Source organism: Papio anubis, chromosome X (genome assembly GCF_008728515.1).
Source record: "Papio anubis isolate 15944 chromosome X, Panubis1.0, whole genome shotgun sequence".
In the NCBI taxonomy this organism is placed as follows: Eukaryota; Metazoa; Chordata; class Mammalia; order Primates; family Cercopithecidae; genus Papio; species Papio anubis.
In genome coordinates this window covers 132,865,072-132,885,915 of record NC_044996.1, presented here as the reverse complement: position 1 = coordinate 132,885,915, position 20,844 = coordinate 132,865,072, and the positions used below count along the sequence as shown (strand labels likewise).

The window sequence follows — 20,844 nt, the reverse complement described above, 5'->3', positions numbered from 1 at the left end:
ACATACATACATATGTAGAAAGATATACATATATACACACACATATATACATATGTGTGTGTGTGTGTATATATATATATAGAGAGAGAGAGAGAGAGGGAGAGAGAGGTTTATTATAAGGAAGTGGCTTACATGATTATGGAGGCTGGCAAGTCAAAAATCTGCAGAATCGATACGCCAGTTTGAGTCTGAAGGCCAGCAGGGTGCTGCAGAACAAGGAAGAACTGATGTTGCAGTTTAAAGGCTGACAGACAGTAGAATTCTCTATTGGGAGTCAGCCTTTTTGTTCTCTTCAGGCCTTCAATTGATTGGCTGAGGCCCTATGGAGGGTAATCTGCTTTACTCAGTCTACCAATTTAAAAGTTAATCTCATCAAAAATCCCCTCACAGACACACCCAAAGTAATGTTCGACTAAATTTCTGGGCATTGTGTGGCCCAGTCAAGTTGACACATAAAATGAACTATCCTAGGGTGTTGCAGGTATGGACTAAGCCCTTCCAGTGGAGTCTCTTTCAACTGCGCCATTTATGGTGACACCACATCCATTCCAGGCACCAAATTAACACTTCCCCTGCCATTGTTAGTTCTACTCCTTTTAATGACTAAATTTTCCCACACATGGTCATGGTCTAAGTCCTACCCCTTTCCCTGAAAAGTGAGACTAGGGAGAACGATACATAAACAATGGCTTAAGTTTTCAAATCACCAAAGATTTCCATTTTACAGCAAGCTTTGCAAACATTTCACACAAATTTTCTTTATCAGGAGCAGAGTGCACACAATACATTCAAATAGAGACCCATAGAAGCAATAAAAGGAACTAAATCTAGAGTTCCTGATAAACGAATCGCCCCTGGGAAGTGTGTTATCTACCTCTGTGTGTCTTTTTATGAGACGGAGTTTTGCTCCTGTTGCCCAGGCTGGAATGTAGTGGTGTGATCTCAGCTCACTGCCACCTCTGCCTCCCAGGTTCAAGCAATTCTGCCTCAGCCTCCTGAGTAGCTGGGATTACAGGCACCTGCCAACAATCCTGGCTAATTTGTTGTATTTTTAGTAGAGACGGGGTTTCGCCATGTTGGCCAGGTCTCAAACTCCTAATCTCTGGTGATCTACTCACCTCGGATTCCCGAAGTGCTGGGATTTCAGGCATGAGCCTCCGTGCCCGGCTATGTGTCTTAACCTAGAAAGGCCACTGGCTCTTTCTTCTCCCAAAGAACTAGTGAGTCCTACCTGCTCAGGTGAGCCTTGTTATTTCTATTCCTGAGATGAAAGAACTAAAGAAACAATATGCAAAAATACCTTAAAAGCTGCAACTAGGAAGAGCCGGGAGCAGAAAGGCTTTCTCTCCCAACATCCTACCTGAGGGTCAACCTTACCCCGTAGGAATGGAGACTGAGTTTTGCCACCCCTAGAGGGACTGCAATAGCTCACCTGACTGTGGAAGGTGAACTCTCAGCAAATGAAGCCCAGTAACCTGGGAGAGGGAGACCAAACAGAACAGTAATAAATAGAGGAGACATACCACCAACAGCCAGAACAGAAAATGAAAGGGAAGACTTAAAGAAATTCCATTTTAGCATTACAAGAAGACTTTATGGGACTAGAAACAAAACAAATGATTTCTCCTTTTTTTTTTTTTTTTTTTTTTTTTTTTGAGACTTCTCTCTGTCGCCCAGGTTGGAGTGCAGTGACATAATCTCAGCTCACTGCAACCTCCGCCTCCCAGGTTCAAGCAATTCTCCTGCCTCAGCCTCCCAAGTAGCTGGGATTATAGGCGTCTGCCACCGCACCCAACTAATTTTTGTCTTTTTAATAGAGATGGGGTTTTTGCCATCTTGGCCAGGCTGGTCTTGAACTCCTGACCTCATGATCCACCTGCCTCGGCCTCCCAAAGTACTGGGATTACAGGCGTGAGCCACTGTGTCCAGCTGATTTCTATGTTTTAAGAGGGGATCTGTGGGTTTTGTTCGCTGCTCTGTATATCTGTTCATTAAACATAGGAAGTACACAAATACTGAATGACTAAATTAATAAAATTTAGTAGGCAAAATAGAAGAGGCAAAAGGAACCAATGAGAACAGAATTAGTGGCCTCAAAGTAAGTGGACTAAAGATGCCAAACAATTAAGGAAGTGCATATCAAAACCACAATGAGATACCGCCTCACACCCACTAGGATAGCTGTTATCCAAAAAAAAAAAGGGGGGGAAGACAAACAACAACAACAAAAATCCCAGAAAAGAACAAGTGTTGGTGAGGATGTGGAGAAATTGTAATCCTTGTGCTTTGTTGGTGGGAATGTAAAATGGTACAACCACTGTGGAAAACAGAATGGCAGCTCCTCAAAAAGTTAAATATAGAGACGGGGCACGCTGGCTCACACCTGTAATCCCAGCACTTTGGAAGGCAGAGGCGGGTGTATCACCTGAGGTCAGGAGTTCCAGACCAGCCTGCTCAACGTGGTGAAACCCTATCTCTACTAAAAATACAAAAATTAGCTGGGCATGGTGGCCGGTGCCTGTAATCCCAGCTACTCAGGAGGCTGAGGCAGGAGAATTGCTTGAACCCGGGGGACAGAGGTTGCGGTGAGCCAAGATCGCACCATTGCACTCCAGCCTGGGCGACAAGAGCGAAACCCCATCTCAAAAAAAAAAAAAAAAAAAGAGTAAACATAGACTACCATATGATCCAGCAATTCCACTGCTATGTATATCCCCAAAAGAATTGAAGGCAGGGAGTTGAACAGATACATGTATACCAATGTTCACAGCATCATTTTTTTTTAAATAATAATAATCAAAAAGTAGAAACAATATCCATCAACAGATAAATATTTCACATGTGCTACTATCTGAATGAACATGGAAGACATTATTCAAAGTGAAATAAGCCAGACACAAAAAGACAAAAATTGTATGAGTCCACTTATATGAGGTACCTAGAGCAGTAAAATTCACAGAAACAGAAAGTAGAATGGTGGTTTCCAGAGGTTGAGGGAAGGGGTACAGAGTTTCAGTTTGGGAAGATGAAAAAGTTCTGGAGAAAAGAGGCCAAAACAGAATTTATGAGGAACAAGATAAGATACACAAAGACAAGAGATTGTGAAGACCTAACATGTCAGTAACATGAGTTCTAGAGGAAGGAGGAAAAGCACTAAAAAAAAGTGAACAATTAAAGAACTAATAGAAGGCTGATTTTCCTGGTCTGAAGAAACACAAGTCCGCAGATTCAAGGGGCTCACTGGGGTCCAGATGGGACTAACAAAAATCAAAGGCACTTGCCTAGTAGCACCTTGATAATATTCCTGAACTCCAGAAATGCAGAGAACATCTTACAAACATTATGCAGATCGAAATAATACATAAATTACAAAGGCAGAAAAATCAGACAAGCATCAGACATCTCATAAACCACACTAAAGGGTACTAAAGGGTAGACGGAAGTGAGATAACATCCATAAACCACTAAGATAAAAGAATTACAGATGAAGAACCCAGTATTCAGCCAAGATGGCAATGACCTTTCAGGGTAAAATATAATCCCCACGGTAAGCCTATTGAGCACTCACTTGTTTCAGATACTCTGCCATAGGCAGTATAAGTAATATTCATTTCAGTCTCACGACAATCCCATGAGGCGAATACTTTTATTATGATCCCAGTATTATAGATGAGGAAAGTGAGACACAGAGAAATTAAGTTGCTTAACAAATTAAGTAATTACATGGCTCAGAAGCGGCAGAGCCAAACTTCAAATTCTGGTGTTCACATTCTCACACCATTCTACCATTCCTAAAATTAGTTGTCTTGGTGAGAAGTGAAGATAGGTCAGGAAATGTATGGTTTACAGAGGTAGGGGGAGGGGAGCTGGGGGAAGAAGCCCAGCAGATGGAAGAAAATGCATGGTGTAATGTCTGTAGTACATATCAAACATAAAATGCTGTATTTCATTGAAAATATGTAAAAATTGAAGAACTCGAAAGTGATAGGACATACAAAAACATGGATTTAATCTTGGTAAATTTGCAAGCAATTTTATTCTCAGATTTTATTCTCGGATTTCTGTTATTTCAAGATAATGTCTGTTATCAAGGGTTCAAAAAGAATAGTTCTGACTTGCAGATAGACTGCCTGGGTTCCAGTTCTCATTCTAGTTGTTCAGTAGCTGTGTAATCTTGGGGAGTTCTGGGGTGTTAATTTCACCATAGAGTGTGGTCCACTTTGAGGGAAAAGAGCTGGGATTTCCTGCTCCTGGCCCCATTAGTCAGTAGCTGCAGCCACCCAGGGAAGGTGGATACTTTGATGTATCTTGTCTGGCTGTTGTGGCTCCAGTAGCCTTTCAGCAGACCACAAGATGACATCACAGCTATAAACAGTTAGAAACAATGTGCACCAAAACTAGAGAAATAGCCCTTACAATCCATAAAGCACATTTGAGAAAATTTGGGCAAGACACTGCAGTGTCCATATGGGGTTCACTTTTCTCCCATAACAAAAACCAGAGGGAAACAGTTGGAAGAGTTGGATCAGAGGGATGATAATGCTATCAAGAAGCAAAAGATGGATGCAGCTCCTCCATCCTTAGCATGTTGGCTTTTTGTCTAGGGGTTTACATGCTGCTCAACCTCCAGGAAGAACATCCATGTTTCAAAAGGAGCAAATGAAAAAGGGCGACAGCCAAGAGGTCTTACCTGCCAAGACTTTTACATTCTTAAAAACTCTTTATAGGGAAGGGAAACTCCCAAGCAAATTTCCCCTTTTATCTTGTTAGCCAGACCTGGAGGAAATGCCCACCCCCAAACCAATGAATGACCAAAGGGTTGGTTGACTGTGATTTCAACTCATCACAATTCAGTTCCTGGAGTCAGGGCAAGAGCCCACCCTCCTTGGCATCAAGGGTTGCCACTGGAACAAGTCAGTGTTCTGTCAGCAGTGGTGATGGCTTTTGGGTTGGCTTTCATCAGTACATGCCACCATCCTTTGCCCTGATTGAGATCATGGAAATAATGGGAATTATGTGATCCAAGGAAAGAGAAAAGAATGGAAAGAGAAGAGGATGGGAACTTGAGGAAATAAGCTATTGGAGGGACTAGCCCATGAAGGAGCCTGGAAAAGGAGCCACCAATCAGGAAAAAAGCCCAGGGAGTGATATCGCAGAAGCCAAGGGACAAAAAATGTTCAGTTCCTGTGGCAGTTACCTATTGCTGCGTAACAAACCAATCCCAACATTGTGCCTTAAAACAACATCCATTGATTGTTATGCTCTCAAGGTTTGGAAGACTGACTGGCTCAGCTGGCTGGTTCTTGCTCAGGGTTCCTCATGTGACTGCAGTCAGATGATGGCTGCTCAAAGGCTTCCTCATTTCCACATCTGGTGCTTGGGCTGGGAAGCGTCAAACAGCTGGAGCCTGGATCAGCTGAGCATCCTTAAGCATCACTCTCTATCTCTCTGTGGTCTGTCTACATGATCTCTTCCCTGTGACTGCTTCAGGGTAGCCACCTCTTATCTTTCCATAGGTGTGTGATCCAAGGAGAGAACCAGGGCAGATGTGTTGCTTTTGATGACCTAGCTTCGAAGCCCCCAATCATCACCTCCTGCCACATTCTCATTAAAAGTGAGTGATGAAAGCCCATCTATATTCAATGGCTCTTGATGGGAGCCAAGACAAAAAATTTCCAGACATTTTTTGAAATCACTACATCTTGGTAATTTTCATTTTAACCTACTGCTTGGTTGTCACAACAGGACAGGGATATAATTGCTAGAAAGGTGCTAACAGCCCCAGGTTAAGGACAGACATTTCTTTAATGTAGCTATCGGGTATAAATGATCCATGTGTGATCTACTCACAGAAAGCACCCAGTCGCACCCCCAACTGGAGAGACAAGCTTCACTAAGCTTTATAGCCCCCCAGGTTGCCCAGCTGATCAAAGACAGTAACTCATCAGATCTTTCCAGAAGCTCATGTTTGCCATGCCCTTAGGGTTTTTTCTACCCTCTAGGGAGTATCCCTATCTCACCAAATATTCTGGAGTCCTGCCCAAGCAGATCTGCTCTCAGGAGCAAGCCACTGATAACCCCTGCGCATTGCATCTTCCTCTGTGTATGCAGCAAACCTGAATGATCAAAGGTCACATTTCCAGCCATAGCTTCTGCTAGCTGTCCGTGGCATCCAGGCTGCCCGTGGTCTTTCACGCACCTCGTTATCTAAAACCCTTACCTTGTCTATTTCCAAAGGCATCGAGACTACTCATGATCAAGCAAAAGGCGCAGTGGGGTAATTAGAGAACGAAGAGACCCATGTGAAGAGGACAAAGGGAGCAGAGAATTATTGTGCAGCTCTAAATTTCCTGAGAGTGAAGCCAAAAAGGCAAATCTTGGGTTTTACATTTTTTTCATTTCTCTTCAGAGGGAAACTTTCTCTCAAAGTAAGCTCATTTATTACAACAGGGCACTGAATAAAGGACATTGGTCACAAAGTCTACACAACACCTTTAACTACAGTTATGCAAGAGTCATCAGCTGTCTGCATGATGGATTCTTCTATTGATCTTTTATAAAGATGAAAGATATACTATGCCCATTAGGCTGTCTCTTCCAATATCGCGTGTCTTAAGTGAGTCTTTCTTAGGTACTTTCTGGGAAAAATTTATTGAGTATCTTCAATATGTCAGACACTATGCCAGGTGCTAAAATAGCAGTCAATTTATCCCTGAGTCCTCTAAGACAGTACCTCTCAGACTTGAGTGTGCAATACAAACCCCTGGAGGGCTTGTTAAAACTCTGGGCCCCATCCCTGGAGTTTCTGATTCACTAGAGGTAGAGTTTGAGAATTTGTATTTCTAACAAGTTCTCAAGTGATGCTGATGCTGCTGGTCCAGGCACTACACTTTGAGAACCACTGCTCTAAAAGTCACCTGCAGGGGCTGAGGCAGGAGGATTGCTTGAGCCCAGGAGTTCATGACCAGACTGGGCAACACAGTGAGACCCCATCTCTAAAAAAAAAAAAAAAAATTTTTTAAATTAGCCAGGCATGGTGGTGCATGCTTGTAGTCCCAGCTACTCAGGAGACTGAGGTGAGGGGATCACTTAAGCCTAGGAGTTCAAGGCTGCAGGAAGCTATGATCATGGCACTGCATTCCAGTCTGGACATCAGAGCAAGACCAAAAAAATAGTAATAATAATAATTCGGTCTATTTCCAGCTAGAGGGAATACCAATTCACTTCATGAAAAGTGTGAGAAATAATGGGGTAATGGGGCCCATTATAGAAAGAGTAGTATTTTTTTTTCTCAGCCAAGAACTTTGGATTTTTTTGAAGAATGTTTAAGGCCCAAGGTTATTGCCAATCGGCATAGAAGAGATGATATTTTGGCTGAGAATTGTGAAGCACCTGTTTTCTTCTCATAGCTTAACCCATAAAAGAACCCTAGTGTTACCTCTAAGAATATTCCAGCTTTATGAAGATCATTATCTCGGTGGACTTGTAAGAAAGAATTAAGGCCAGGTGCAGTGGCTCACGCCTGTAATCTCAGCACTTTCGGAGGCCGAGGTGGGTGGATCACTTGAGGTCAGGAATTTGAGACCAGCCTGGCCAACATAGCAAAACCCCATCTCTACTAAAAATACAAAAAAATTAGCTGGGTGCGTGCCTATAATCGCAGCTACTGGGGAGGCTGAGGCAGGAGAATCACTTGAACCCTTGCGATGAAGGCTGCAGTGAGCTGAGATCATGCCACTGCACTCCAGCCTGGGTGACAGAGCAAGACTCTGTCTCAAAAAAAAAAAAAAAGAATTAAGTGCAAACTATGCTTCTCATAGACTAAATGATTGTTGTTTCAATGAAGGTTAAAACATCTCAATGCTTTCTTGCCACATATTCCCTAGATAATTATCACTAATTTCTTTCATCATTTGCTGTGTAGATTTCAACCAAAGTCAGTCAAATACAGAGATTTGGCGATAATTCAAAAACCTTCTAGTATATTTATTAAAACATTTTTAAAAAACAGAATACTATAGCTAATTTGACTCATATTCAACTGACTCCATGTAAATTATGAAAAATCAGATTTTCAAATGTTCGATTTATTTTGGTCTCTGTCAAACTATGCAATTTACTTTACCAGGACTTCCAGTTAAAATTGCCCATTAAAATTAAGCACTTATTTCTGTTCCATGTAAAATCACCCTCAAGCAAAGCATTGGGATGCATTTTTAAGGCATAAATTTAGCAAAAGGAAATAAGAGAAGAGAATATAGAGTAATAACACAATTTTGGAAGTGAGAAAACAGAAAGACATGTGGTAACTGACTTGGTAGCTGGAGACAGCCAAAGCCTAACCCTGTAGGGGAAGAAACCAAGAAGCAATGGGAATTATCCTGTAGGTCCCCCAGAAGGCTCAGGAATGGGTGGTCCCATTTACCACTAGAAGTGGAGATAAAATGCGTTGCAGCTGAATTGCAACCCCTCCCAGCAAAAAAAAATTCATATGTTGAAGACCTCATTCCCAGTATCTCAAAATGTGACCATATTTAGAGACAGGGTCTTTCAAGAGATAATTGACTTAAGATGAGGACATTAGGGTGGGCCCTAATTCTGTATAACTGGCGTCCTTACACAAAGAGAAAATTTGGACACATGTGGACAGAGGGAAGATGATGTAAAGATACAGAGAGAAAATATCCATCTACAAACTGAACAGAGAGAAGCCTGGAACAGAGTCTTCCCTCATGGCCTTCAGAAGGATTCAACTCTGCCAACACCTTGAACTCACACTTCTAGCCTCCAGAACTGTGACACAATAAATTTATGTTGTGTATGCCACCAAGTCTGTAGTACTTTATTACAGTAGCCCTAGCAAATTAATATAAGATGGGATTTAAAAATAGGAGAATTGGTTGAAGCAGTTGAGCCCTCAGGGTGCGAATCTGATGAGGGCCTTCTCGTTGTATCATAACATGGTGGAAGGAGTCATATGGTGAAACAGAGGTAAAGTGAGTGAGAGAGCACCAAACTCACTTTTATAAAAAACCCATTCATTCTACAATGAACTCAGAGATGGAGACTCACTCTGTCACCCAGGCTGGAGTGCAGTGGTGCAATCTTGGTTCACTGCAACCTCCGCCTCCCAGGTTCAAGTGATTCTACTGCTTCAGCCTCCCGAGTAGCAGGGACTACAGGCACGCGCCACTGTGCCCAGCTAATTTTTGTATTTTTAGTAGAGATGAGGTTTCACCATGTTGCCCAGGCTGGTCTTGAACTCCTGACCTCAGGTGATCCACCCATCTCGTCCTCCCAAAGTGTTAGGATTGCAGGTGTGAGCCACCCTGCCCGGCCGCGCAATAAGGACATTAATCCATTCATGAGCACAGAGCCCTCTTGACCTAATCACCTCTTAAAGGTCCCACTTCTCAACAGTGTTGCACTGAGGATTGATTTTTCAACACATAAACTTTGGGGGACACATTCAAACCATAGCAGGTACTGTAATGACAACAGGAGAATTAGGTTAAATCTACAAGTACATGCACACATACCCTCCAGGCAAGAGATAAGAAAATTCCTAGCAAATTCCACCTGCCTGAGTGAAATGACATTGAGGTTTTTGCAACAGAATAGGTGGTGTGTTCATTTCCGATTGTTTCTGTAACAAATTACCACAACCTGAGTGGTTCAAAATGACAAACATTTATTGTCTTAAAGCTTAGGAGGTCAAAGGTTCAAAACAGGTCTCACTGGAATAAAATCAAGATGTCGGCCAGGCACAGTGGTTCATGCCTGTAATCCCAACACTTTGGAGGCCAAGATGGGAAGATTACTTGAGGTCAGGAGTTTGAGACCAGCCTCCTGGGCAACATAGTGAGAGCCCATCTCTACAAAAGAAAAAAGAAAAAGATTAGCCAGGCATGACGATGCATGCCTGTAGTCCAGCTACTCGAGAGACTTGAGGTGGGAGGATGACTTGAGCCCAGGAGTTCAAGGCTGTAGTGAGCTATGATAGCACCACTGCACTACAGCCTAGGTAACCGAGGGAGACCTTGTCTCTGAAAAAACAAAGCAAAAATTTCAGGCCAATATCTCTGATGAACATCAATGCGAAAATCCTCAATAAAATACTGGCAAACCGAATCCAGCAGCACATCAAAAAGCTTATCCACCACGGTCAAATTTGCTTCATTTCTGGGATGCAAGGCTGGTTCAACATACGCAAATCAATAAACGTAATCCATCACATAAACAGAACCAGTGACAAAAACCATATGACTATCTCAATAGATGCAGAAAAGGCCTTCGACAAAATTCAACAGCCATTTGTGCTAAAAAGTCTCAATAAACCAGGCACTGATGGATCGTATCTCAAAATAATAAGAGCTATTTATGAAAAACCCACAGCCAATATCATACTGAATGGGCAAAAGCTGGAAGCATTCCCCTTGAAAACTGGCACAAGACAAGGATGCCTTCTCTCACCACTCCTGTTCAACATAGTATTAGAAGTTCTGGCCAGGGCAATCAGGCAAGAAAAAGAAATAAAGGGTATTCAGTCAGGAAAAGAAGAAGTCAAATTATCTCTGTTTGCAGATGACATGACTGTATATTTAGAAAACCCCATCGTTTCAGTCCACAATCTCTTTAAGCTGATAAGCAACTTCAACAAAGTCCCAGGATACAAAATCAATGTGCAGTCCTATACACCAATAACAAACAGAGAGCCAAATCATGAATGAACTCCCATTCACAATTGCTACAAAGAGAATAAAATACCTGGGAATACAACTTATAAGGGATGTGAAGGACCTCCTCAAGGAGAACTACAAACCACTGCTCAAGGAAATAACAGAAGACACAAACAAATGGAAAAACATTCCATGCTCAAGGGTGGGAAGAATCAATATCGTGAAAGTGGTCATATTGCCCAAAGTAATTTATATATTCAATGCTATCCCCATCAAGCTACCATTGACTTTATTCACAGAATTGGAAAAAACTCCTTTAGAGTTCATATGGAACCAAAAAAGAGCCTGCAGAGCCAAGACAATGCTAAGCAAAAAGAACAAAGCTGGAGGCATCATGCTACCTGACTTCAAACTATACTAAAAGGCTACAGTAACAAAAACAGCATGCTACTGTTACCAAAACAGATACATAGACCAATGGAACAGAACAGAGGCCTCAGAAATAACACCACACATCTACAACCATCTGATCTTTGACAAACCTGATGAAAACAAGCAATGGGGAAAGGATTCCCTATTTAATAAATGGTGTTGGGAAAACTGGCTAGCCATATGTGGAAAGCTCAGACTGGATCCCTTCCTTACACCTTATACAAAAATGAACTCAAGATGGATTAAAGACTTAAATGTAAGACCTAAAACCATAAAAACCCTAGAAGAAAACCTAGGCAATACCATTCAGGACATAGGCATGGGCAAAGACTTCATGACTAAAACACCAAAAGCAATGGCAACAAAAGCCACATTTGATAAATGGGATCTGATTAAATTAAAGAGCTTCTGCGCAGCAAAAGAAACTATCATCAGAGTGAACAGGCAGCTTACAGAATGGGAGAAAATTTTTGCAATCTATCCATCTGACAAAGGGCTAATACCCAGAATCTACAAAGACCTTAAACAAATTTACAAGACAAAAACAACCCCATCAAAAAGTGGGCAAAGGATATGAAAAAACGCTTCTCAAAAGAAGACATTTATGTGGCCAACAAACATATGAAAAAAAGCTCATCATCACTGGTCATTAGAGAAATGCAAATCAAAACCACAATGAGATACCATCTCATGCCAGTTAGAATGGTGATCATTAAAAAGTCAGGAAACAACACATGCTGGAGAGGATGTGGAGAAAAAGGAACGTTTTTACACCGTTGATGGGAGTGTAAATTAGTTCAACCATTGTGGAAGACAGTGTGGTGATTCCTCAAGGATCTAGAACTAGAAATACCATTTGACCCAGCAATCCCATTACTGGGTATATACCCAGAGGATTATAAATCATTCTACTATAAAGACACATGCACACATATGTTTATCGTGGCACTGTTCACAATAGCAAAGACTTGGAACCAACTGAAATTGCCCATCAATGATAGACTGGGTAAAGAAAATGTGGCACATACACATTATGGAGTACTATGCAGCCATAAAAAAGGATAAGTTAATGTCCTTTGCAGGGACATGGATGAAGCTGGAAACCATCATTCTCAGCAAACTAACACAGAAACAGAAAACCAAACACCACATGTTCTCACTCATAAGTGGGAGTCGATCAATAAGAACACATGGACACAGGGAGAGGAACATTACACACTGGGGCCTGTCGGGGGTGGCAGGCTAAGGGAGGGATAGCATTAGGAGGAATACCTAATGTAGGTGATGGGTTGATGGGTGCAGCAAACCACCATGGCATGTGTATACGTATGTAACAAATCTGCACCCTCTGCATATGCACCCCAGAACTTAAAGTATAATAATAATAATAATTTTTTTTTAATTTTAAAAATGGAATTTTTAAAAGGATAAAATCAAGATGTCAGTAGGGCTATATTCATTCTGGAGGCTCCAGGGAAGAATACATTTTCTCACCTTTTCTGGTTTCCAGAAGTGGCCTGCATTTCTTGGCCCATCCTAACCTCTGCTTTCATCCTCACATCCCCTTCTCTGATTTGGACTCTTCTGCCCATCTCTTTCATTTATAAGGACCTTTGTGATTACTTAAGGCCCACTTGGGTAATCCAGGCTATGCTCCCTATCTCAAAGTCCTTAGCTTCATCACATGTGCAAAGTCCCCTTTTGCCATGTAAGGTAACATATTCACCGGTTCCAGAGATTAGGGTGTGGACACTTTTGGAGCCATTATTCTGCCCACCACAGGGGGCTCCATTGCTCTCAGTGAAACCCACAGTTGACAAGCTCCATTCACTGGCACAGAGCTTTCGGTCCTCTTTGGTGCCACATCTTAAAATATTGGCAGACAGCTTTAACATCTGAGGCTCAGTTTTCTCATCTCTAAAAGCCCACTTGGGATTGTAGCTAAGATGAAATGAGTCCACATGCATGAAACATTTAAAAGTGTTTCTGCCAGAGAGTAAGTGCTATTGAAACGTTTGCTTTTACAATTTGATATTATCATCATCTGAGAAAAATTTCTAATGCGAAAGGCACAGAACAAAACAATTAGACAGAAAAAAGGAACTGGGAAAAAAGGCTACACAGGAAGATGAAACCATTCAAAAAATCTACCATTAATGTATTCTCAGAGAGATAAGAGAAGATATTACATCCATGAAATGAGAACTGGATGCTATCAAAATATTGTAAAAGAAAAATCAGGAATTAAGAGCATGCTTTTGGAAATTACGAGATTGCCATTTTGTAAGATTAAAAATCATCAAATATTGGCAATTTCATACGGTTTCACATTAATGAACACAGAAATGAAAAACTCAATAGAACAAGAAGTTGAGGATTCTCTCAGAGACTAGAGCACAAAGATAAAGAAATGAAAAATAGAAAAAAAAGTATCACTCCAGGCGGGCGGGCCAACGACTAAGTGGGAGAAGTCCCAGAAAAAGAAGGCAGGAAAAAATGCAGGGAAGGAAACTGTCGCAGAAGTAAATCAAGAAACTATCCCAGAATTGAAGGCATAATTGGAAGGGTCCCCGAGTGACTAATACAATGGATGAAAATCGAACCACACTGAGACACATGCTAGGGTCAAAGAGAAGCTCAGAGAAGCTTCCTGAGAGGAAAACTGAGGAAGAAACAATCTTATTACAGGATTTGAAATGCTTTGAATCTCTCAACAGAAACAATGGAAACTACAAGTATATAGAATAAAGACTTTAACATTGTGAAGCAAAACTGTCTCCAATCAAGAACTCTACCGTCAGCCAAGTTTTGAGTTAAGTGTGAAAGTATGCTTGAAACATTTTCAGACTTGCAGAACCTCAAAAATGTATTTCCCAACTACCATTCCTCAGGAGGCTACTGGATGACAGGCTTCCCCCCAACCCCTGCCTCCAAATTAAGGAGTCCAGAATAAAGAGGAAGATATGGTGCCAGCCAAACTTTGGAACTGGTGATAAAGGTAGGGCTAGTAACAGAAGTACTGGGCTTAAGAAAAAAGCAAACTTAAATATATATATATATATTTACAATAATGTGAAAAAATTCTCTGGAGCATGTCTTTAAAATTTTAATGTGAATCGTTTGGAGGGCTTGCTAAACCTGAGCAAGCTTTCTGGGCAGAAATTGTTCTGTATACATGTTATTGAGAGATATGGAGGTTAATTAGAAAAAAAAGTGGTTATATCCAGGGAGGAAAAACTGGAGCCACAGAGGGTGGGGGTGGGGAGGTACAGTGCAGGAAATTATTGCTAATGGCTGCAGTAGGTCCTAGCAGGAAGACACCTGGCCCTGTATAACAGGGGTCAGCAAATTATGGCCAGGGAGCCAGCTGCCTATCTTTGCAAATCAACTTTTACTGGAACACAGCCACGTCCATTTATTTAGGTGTTGTCTATGACTGCTTTCCCATGAGAATGGCAGAGTTGGATAGTTGCCACAGAGTCTGTGTGACCCGCAAAGCCTACAATATTTACTATCTGGCCTTTTACAGAAAAGGTTTGCTAATCCATGTTTTAAACCATCAGTGTTTAACTGTTAGAAATAAAAACTAAATTCTAAAAGAGCAAAAAGGAAAAAAATAATGACTACAGAATGATAAAATGTTAGAGCTGAAAGAAATCACCTCCAACTGCATTGTTTTAGGAGAGAAGACTCAGGTTCAGGGAGGTGAAGTATGAATTGAAAGTAATGGCAAAAACCGCAGTTACTTTTATACCAATCTAATAACTTGTCCATGGCCTGAAGGTAGTGGGAAATCTAGGAGTATGACCCAGGTCACTGATTTCCCCCATTTCCACACGGTTATCTCTTATTAATCTATCACTGTATTTAAATGGCTTTCCATCCAGGCAGGTTATAAAACATTACTTAGTTTAGTAAAGTAAGGTATTCATGACTTAAAACGGGCATGTGACTAGGGTTCACCGAGAGTTCTAATTCAGCATTCTACAATGAAATCTGTGAACCATAAAACCTGCATGCAGTTGAAATTCCTAAACTTTTCAAGAACACTGGAGTACACAGTCAACGTTGCCTTGAATGTGATTTTCAATTGCTTTCAATTGTAAAGTGTTACGCTAGCTTGTTGTCAGTTATTTCATCAAACCAAGTATGTATTTGCCAATCAGGGGGGTCTATCATCTTCCTAAAGCAGGGTTTAAGGTGCCTAAGATGGAGAGTTCCAATGTGAATCATGCATGTCCTTTGTTACAACCTAAAGCACTGTGACAAGTAGAACCAAAAATGTAATGGCTCACACACAGAGAAGTTTCTGATTCACATAACACTTCGAAGGGATAGAAGTTGGGGAAGGGAGTTGGTGTATAAAGTAAGGGGGAGGGAAGAGAAGGGCTCTGTTTCACATGGTCATTCAGAGGCCCAGGCTGATGGTAGCTCTGCCATCTTCAAAATTTGGCTTCCCAGAATACTCTAGTCATTATCCTACCAGCCACCGGGAAGAGGGGAAAGTCATGGAGGAGTATGTGAGGTTTAATGCCACATCTGTTCAAATTCTACTGGCTAGAACTCAGCCACACACTGGCACCTAACTGTGAAGGCAACTGGGAAATTTACAGCGATTTGAAAAATCAGGAAACATATAATGAACTTTATATTTGTTTATTTTTATTTTTTAGAAATGGAAGTCTCACTATATTGGCCAGGCTAGATTTGAACTCCTGGGCTCAAGTGATCCTCCTGCCCCAGCCTCCCGTGTAGCTGGGATTACAGGCACAAACCACTATGCCTGGCTTGATGAACTATTTTAAAACAATATTTTCTGTACATCTTCAAGTAACAAGCTCAGTATATTTTCTTCAGCTTCCAAACACATTTTCACATGTGTGGCCATGGGCCTGGGGAAGGGGTAGATGAATGTTCATGATCTTCACCATCTTTATTGCTAAAGACTGAGGTTTATAGCCAAAAACGCTTGCAAAGCAACATTCCATTGTTATCACTGACATCTTTTCTCCATTGGAAAGTGGGAATGAGACAGACAGGTGTCCTACAGAGGTCTTTTATCCACCTAACTATATCAAAAACACTTTCAGTCATTACTATTGAAGAGCAGTTTTGATCTATAACAGTGGGCTGAAAATTAGGGTGTGGGTATTTTAGTTGTGGCATAAACTGGGCATAGTGTCCCCAAGGACTCAGGCTTAGGAAGAGGGCTTACCTGACCTGAAGCTAAACATTTTTTAACAAATAGTTGTAGAAAAATACATAGTCACCTGCAAGCACTAACAGGTAATAGTCTGGGATGACTCTAAATACCTTTATCTTGCATACCTGTAATAGTTTAAATCTGAAGACAACCTGAATCCCAGCTGGTGCGGTTTGTACACCCAAGCCAGTGCACCTGATCATCTAGAGTCCCACAGGCCTGTGGCTTCCTCCCCTGATGGGGTCAGCATGAGTTATAAATCCTGCAGCAGCATACCCACCTTTCCTTCCTGGTTCTTCTATTTGCACTATTGCCTGGAAGAAACTATGGATGGGGAAAAGCAAAAATTCACACTCCCCAGTCTTGCATCACTTGGCCTGAAATTAGCATAATCCATATGGTCTACCATTTGGTTTGCTGTCCAGCCCTTCCTGATCACCAGGAGAGACCGAGAGCTCAGGAGTGAAGCAGAGAGCACATGTACCAATGTGGGGGCAGGTGGTCCTGGTAGCCCTGGAGCTACCCAAACAGACTGGAGAAAGGGGACTTTCGAGGCCATCAAAGATAAATTGCACGTCCCTTAGAATACTACCTAAGCCTGCTCCATCTTCACCTAGGAGCCATTTATTTGTTTTTATATTAAGAATTTTATTATGGGCTTTGTTTTGTATTCATTATGATTTACAAAGTCCTGCCATCTAGTGGCCAAATTAATAACACATCTCTGAACACGCCAATATTTGCCCAGGACTCAAATATCGGATCCTTGAAATGTTTTTTTAACAATGCCTAATGTAGGTGAAAACAAGGTCTTGGTGAGGTGCTGCCATTTCATCCGTCCTCGGTCTCTGCGCCTTTCGCAGAGCTTCCAGCAGCACTATGTTGGGCCTGAGCATCTGGAGGTTCACCACCTCTGTGGTCCATAGGAGCCACTATGAGGAGGGCCCTGGGAAGAATTTGCCATTTTCAGTGGAAAACAAGTGGTGGTTACTAGCTAAGATGTGTTTGTACTTTGGATCTGCATTTGCTACACCCTTCCTTATAGCAAGACACCAACTGCTTAAAACATAAGGATGTTTCAGTTCATCCATTTAACAGATATGAAGAGCATTTTAAGAGGTGCAGCCTCTGGAAATGGATCAAACTCGAACTCATATGGCATACTAGATATGTTTGTCAATAAACTTATGACATGAAGAAAAAAATTAAAAAGTGAACAATGCCTAATGTAGAGCCAATACTCAGAAATATTTAATGCAAAAGTGAAATGTAGTTCAACCAACAGTTTCAAGATATGGTCTATGACATACAAAGAAATGAAAGAAAGCAGACATCCTATGATATTTATGGCTAAGCTCTATTGTCAGTGTGTTATAATCCAGTAGGGATCTCTCCAAAGAGAAATCTCAGAAGGTCCAAGTATGGTGAATTATTCTATGTACACTCATGATCTTCATCATCGTGGTCATCATCATTATCATTACACAGACAAAAGGGGCCAACAATAGGCTTACCTTGAGAGAAGGGGAGAAATGGACTACAGCAGAGTTTCCCAAATTTGTCTGCATATTTATAATCACCTGGAGATCATTTAGATTCCAAAGCCCAGACCACATTGCATGCCAGTTAAATCACAATCCCTGGGAGTGGCCCAGGCATCAGTATTTTTGAAGCTCCCAGATTCAAATACACATTCATGTATGGGGATCATGGGACTATGAGTATCTAGCATTTACATCCGTGCAATGGTATCTTACATGAGCAGTTTACAAGAGCATTTTGGCCTAGATTAACTCATCTAATCCTTGTGCATTAGGATTATAAGTAAGAATAATCCCTGTGCGATAAATAAAATAATTTCCCTGGTGGCTCCTAAATTTCCAGAAAGGTTGGGAAGTCATCTGGGAGCTACATTGGCACAGCAAGCCTGCCCTCTTCCCTATATTATATGGTTGCTTGAGGTGACTGGGGTGGGGAAGCTGACCAAGAGTATGGGGGACTAAAGCCCCATTCCCCACACAGTGCCCCCACTGATTAATTACCTCTGCTTTCTAAAGACAGAGACAGAGGCTCTCATTTCCTTAAAGCGGCACAGCTGTGCACAACAGAGGCCGCACTGCGCCCTCTGCTGGAGGGTCTGAGTGGGCTCTTGGGTATGCAGTGGCAACAGCAGCGCCCTCCGCGTGTGCTTTCCACTCACAGACCTGGGATCCATGCACTGCAATGCCCTTCATGCAAATTGAATGTAGACATATCCGAATTTTTCTAATATATTTCTATATAAAACGATTATTTACTTCGTAGAAGCCTTTTTTTTTTTTTTTTTTTTTGAGGCAAGGGCTCACTCTGTCACCCAGGTGAAAGTGCAGTCGCGCAATTACGGCTCATTGCAGCCTCTGTCCCTAGGCTCAAGAGATCCTCCCGCTTCATTTATTGATTTTTTGTAGAGACCCCATATCTACTATTTTTTTAGGTCCCATGTTACCCAGGCTGGTCTCGAGCTCCTGGGCTCAAGCGATCCACTTGCCTTGGCCTCCCAAAGTGTGGGGATTACAGGCGTGAGCCACTGCGTCCAGCAAAGCTTCCTTTCTCTAAGAAAAGAATCACCACAGAATTTCTGAAGATAACCAACCCATTTTCTATATTTTACATTATTCCATTTAAAAATTCAATTCTATATTCATCTTCTTCAGCAATCGTTTTTGGGTCGAAGCTAAGCACACTGAAATACTTATCCAAGCCATTGGTTTTACATTTTTATACTTGCCCATCCAGCAGACAATAAAACAGAAAGAGAAACTTTTCAAAACCCAAAGAGATGCCCCTCTCTCAGGGTTGCTGTGTACGGGTACACAGGTTGTGCACTGTACAACTTCAGGAGACACACACCATGTGGACAGTAATGTGAATCATAGCCCTTCATTTATGCAACAAGGTGGGACTGCTCTGGTGCTAGGTGTGGCAGAAGAAATACAGATGCCTGCCTTCACTTGTGCTTCTAACATGAGTGCTGGTGACCCATCAGCTCTGTCGTGAAACACCCCACAGCCAAACCTAACATTTATCACTTCAAAGCCAGTGCTGTTTCTCCTGGGATAGCTTTGTGCTGGTTCTAGGTCATTTTTCAAGTCATATAAAATTCATATCTTTCTTTTGTTTTTAAAAATACTTTCTCTGAGAACATTTTTTTAAAAGATTTGTTTTTTTAAAAACTCATCCGTACTCAAGAGACCTTCATGTCTTGTACCCTAAACTTGAAAAACTCAGCTAACAGAAAGAACGTAATGTTTGTGTTTACTCCCTGACCCTTTATGAACCTTCAGTATCATACTTGCCTTTATTCTTCTGAGCAAATGCTGATTCCGCTTGTATTCACATTCATGTTTGACCTCTTCTGAAATATCTGATCAGTATTGTGTTTCAAATCACCTTCGAAGTGTACTTACTTGCGAGTGCAAGCCTCTCCTCAGCTGGGGATCACACGCAGCTCCTTGGGAGAGAAGGGGGTCTTGGTCCAATTGGATTGCTTACCTTCATATAGAATAGAGAACTCATAAAAACGGATCCGTGAGGAAGAGAGGTGCTAAACTCATCATGGCGGGTAGTCCTTACATTTCCTACTGCAACTAGCTCTTCAGCAAATGCTAAAAGCCATCTTTCAAAATCCCGAGTCTGGCCAGGTGCAGTGGCTCATACCTGTAACCCCAGCGCTTTGGGAGGCTGAGACCAGCAGTTCAAAACCAACCTGACCAATATGGTGAAACTCTGTCTCTGCTAAAAATACCAAATAATAATAACAAAAATAAAACTAAAAAAAAAATCCCGAGTCTGTCAATATCCCCCCACACCACCACCACCACCGGGTATCACATAGATTACTTTTTCCTTCTCTGCTTCTCTTGGCTGCCTAGAACATAGGCACTCTTTGGGGTTTCAAATGTTCACTTCTAACTTGGCGTTTGTTTCTTTTTTGAGACGGAGTTTCGCTCTTGTTACCCAGGCTGGAGTGCAATGGCGTGATCTCTATTCACTGCAACATCCGCCTCCTGGGTTCAAGCGATTCTCCTGCCTCAACCTCCCAAGTAGCTGGGATTACAGGTGTGCACCACCACGCCCGGCTAATTTTGTATTTTTAGTAGAGATGGGGTTTCTCCGTGTTGGTCAGGCTGATCGTAAACTCCTGACCTCAAGTGATCCACCCACTTCAGCCTCCTAAAGTGCTGAGATTACAGGCGTGAGCCACTGTGCCTGGCCCTAACTTGACTTTCTAATGTAATTATTTTAAATCCACCTGGTCTTTTTAATCTTGTGTTAGTATGTCCAGTTTGCTTGTTTCTGTGTTTTTTATCTTCAAGCTGGCCCAAATCCCTTTAGGAAGGGAAATAAAAAACACACAAATTGGAAAATATGTAGTTGCAACTCCAAGCCTTTGAAATCTGGTCAGGACATGGGTGCTAGAGAAACCAGAGGCCGGGAGACCCCTGAATCCTGCTTCCTGCTCACGGCAACAGCAGGGGTGGCTGAAGCCAG

General features: G+C 41.8%; 1 protein-coding gene across 1 annotated transcript; it reads left to right on the top strand.

Moving 5' to 3' along the window:
- The first annotated feature begins 15,866 nt into the window (after positions 1–15,866).
- LOC101019295 (cytochrome c oxidase subunit 7C, mitochondrial) lies at positions 15,867–17,511 on the top strand. Its single transcript, XM_003917404.4, has one exon. The coding sequence runs from the start codon at positions 17,194–17,196 to the stop codon at positions 17,383–17,385; it is 192 nt and encodes a 63-aa protein (XP_003917453.1). The 5' UTR covers positions 15,867–17,193; the 3' UTR covers positions 17,386–17,511.
- The last annotated feature ends 3,333 nt before the right edge of the window (positions 17,512–20,844 follow it).

What these genes read in the sequence shown, in the direction of transcription:
- LOC101019295 (XM_003917404.4), top strand. Translation starts at nt 17,194, where the DNA reads ATGTTGGGCCTGAGCATCTGGAGGTTCACCACCTCTGTGGTCCATAGG.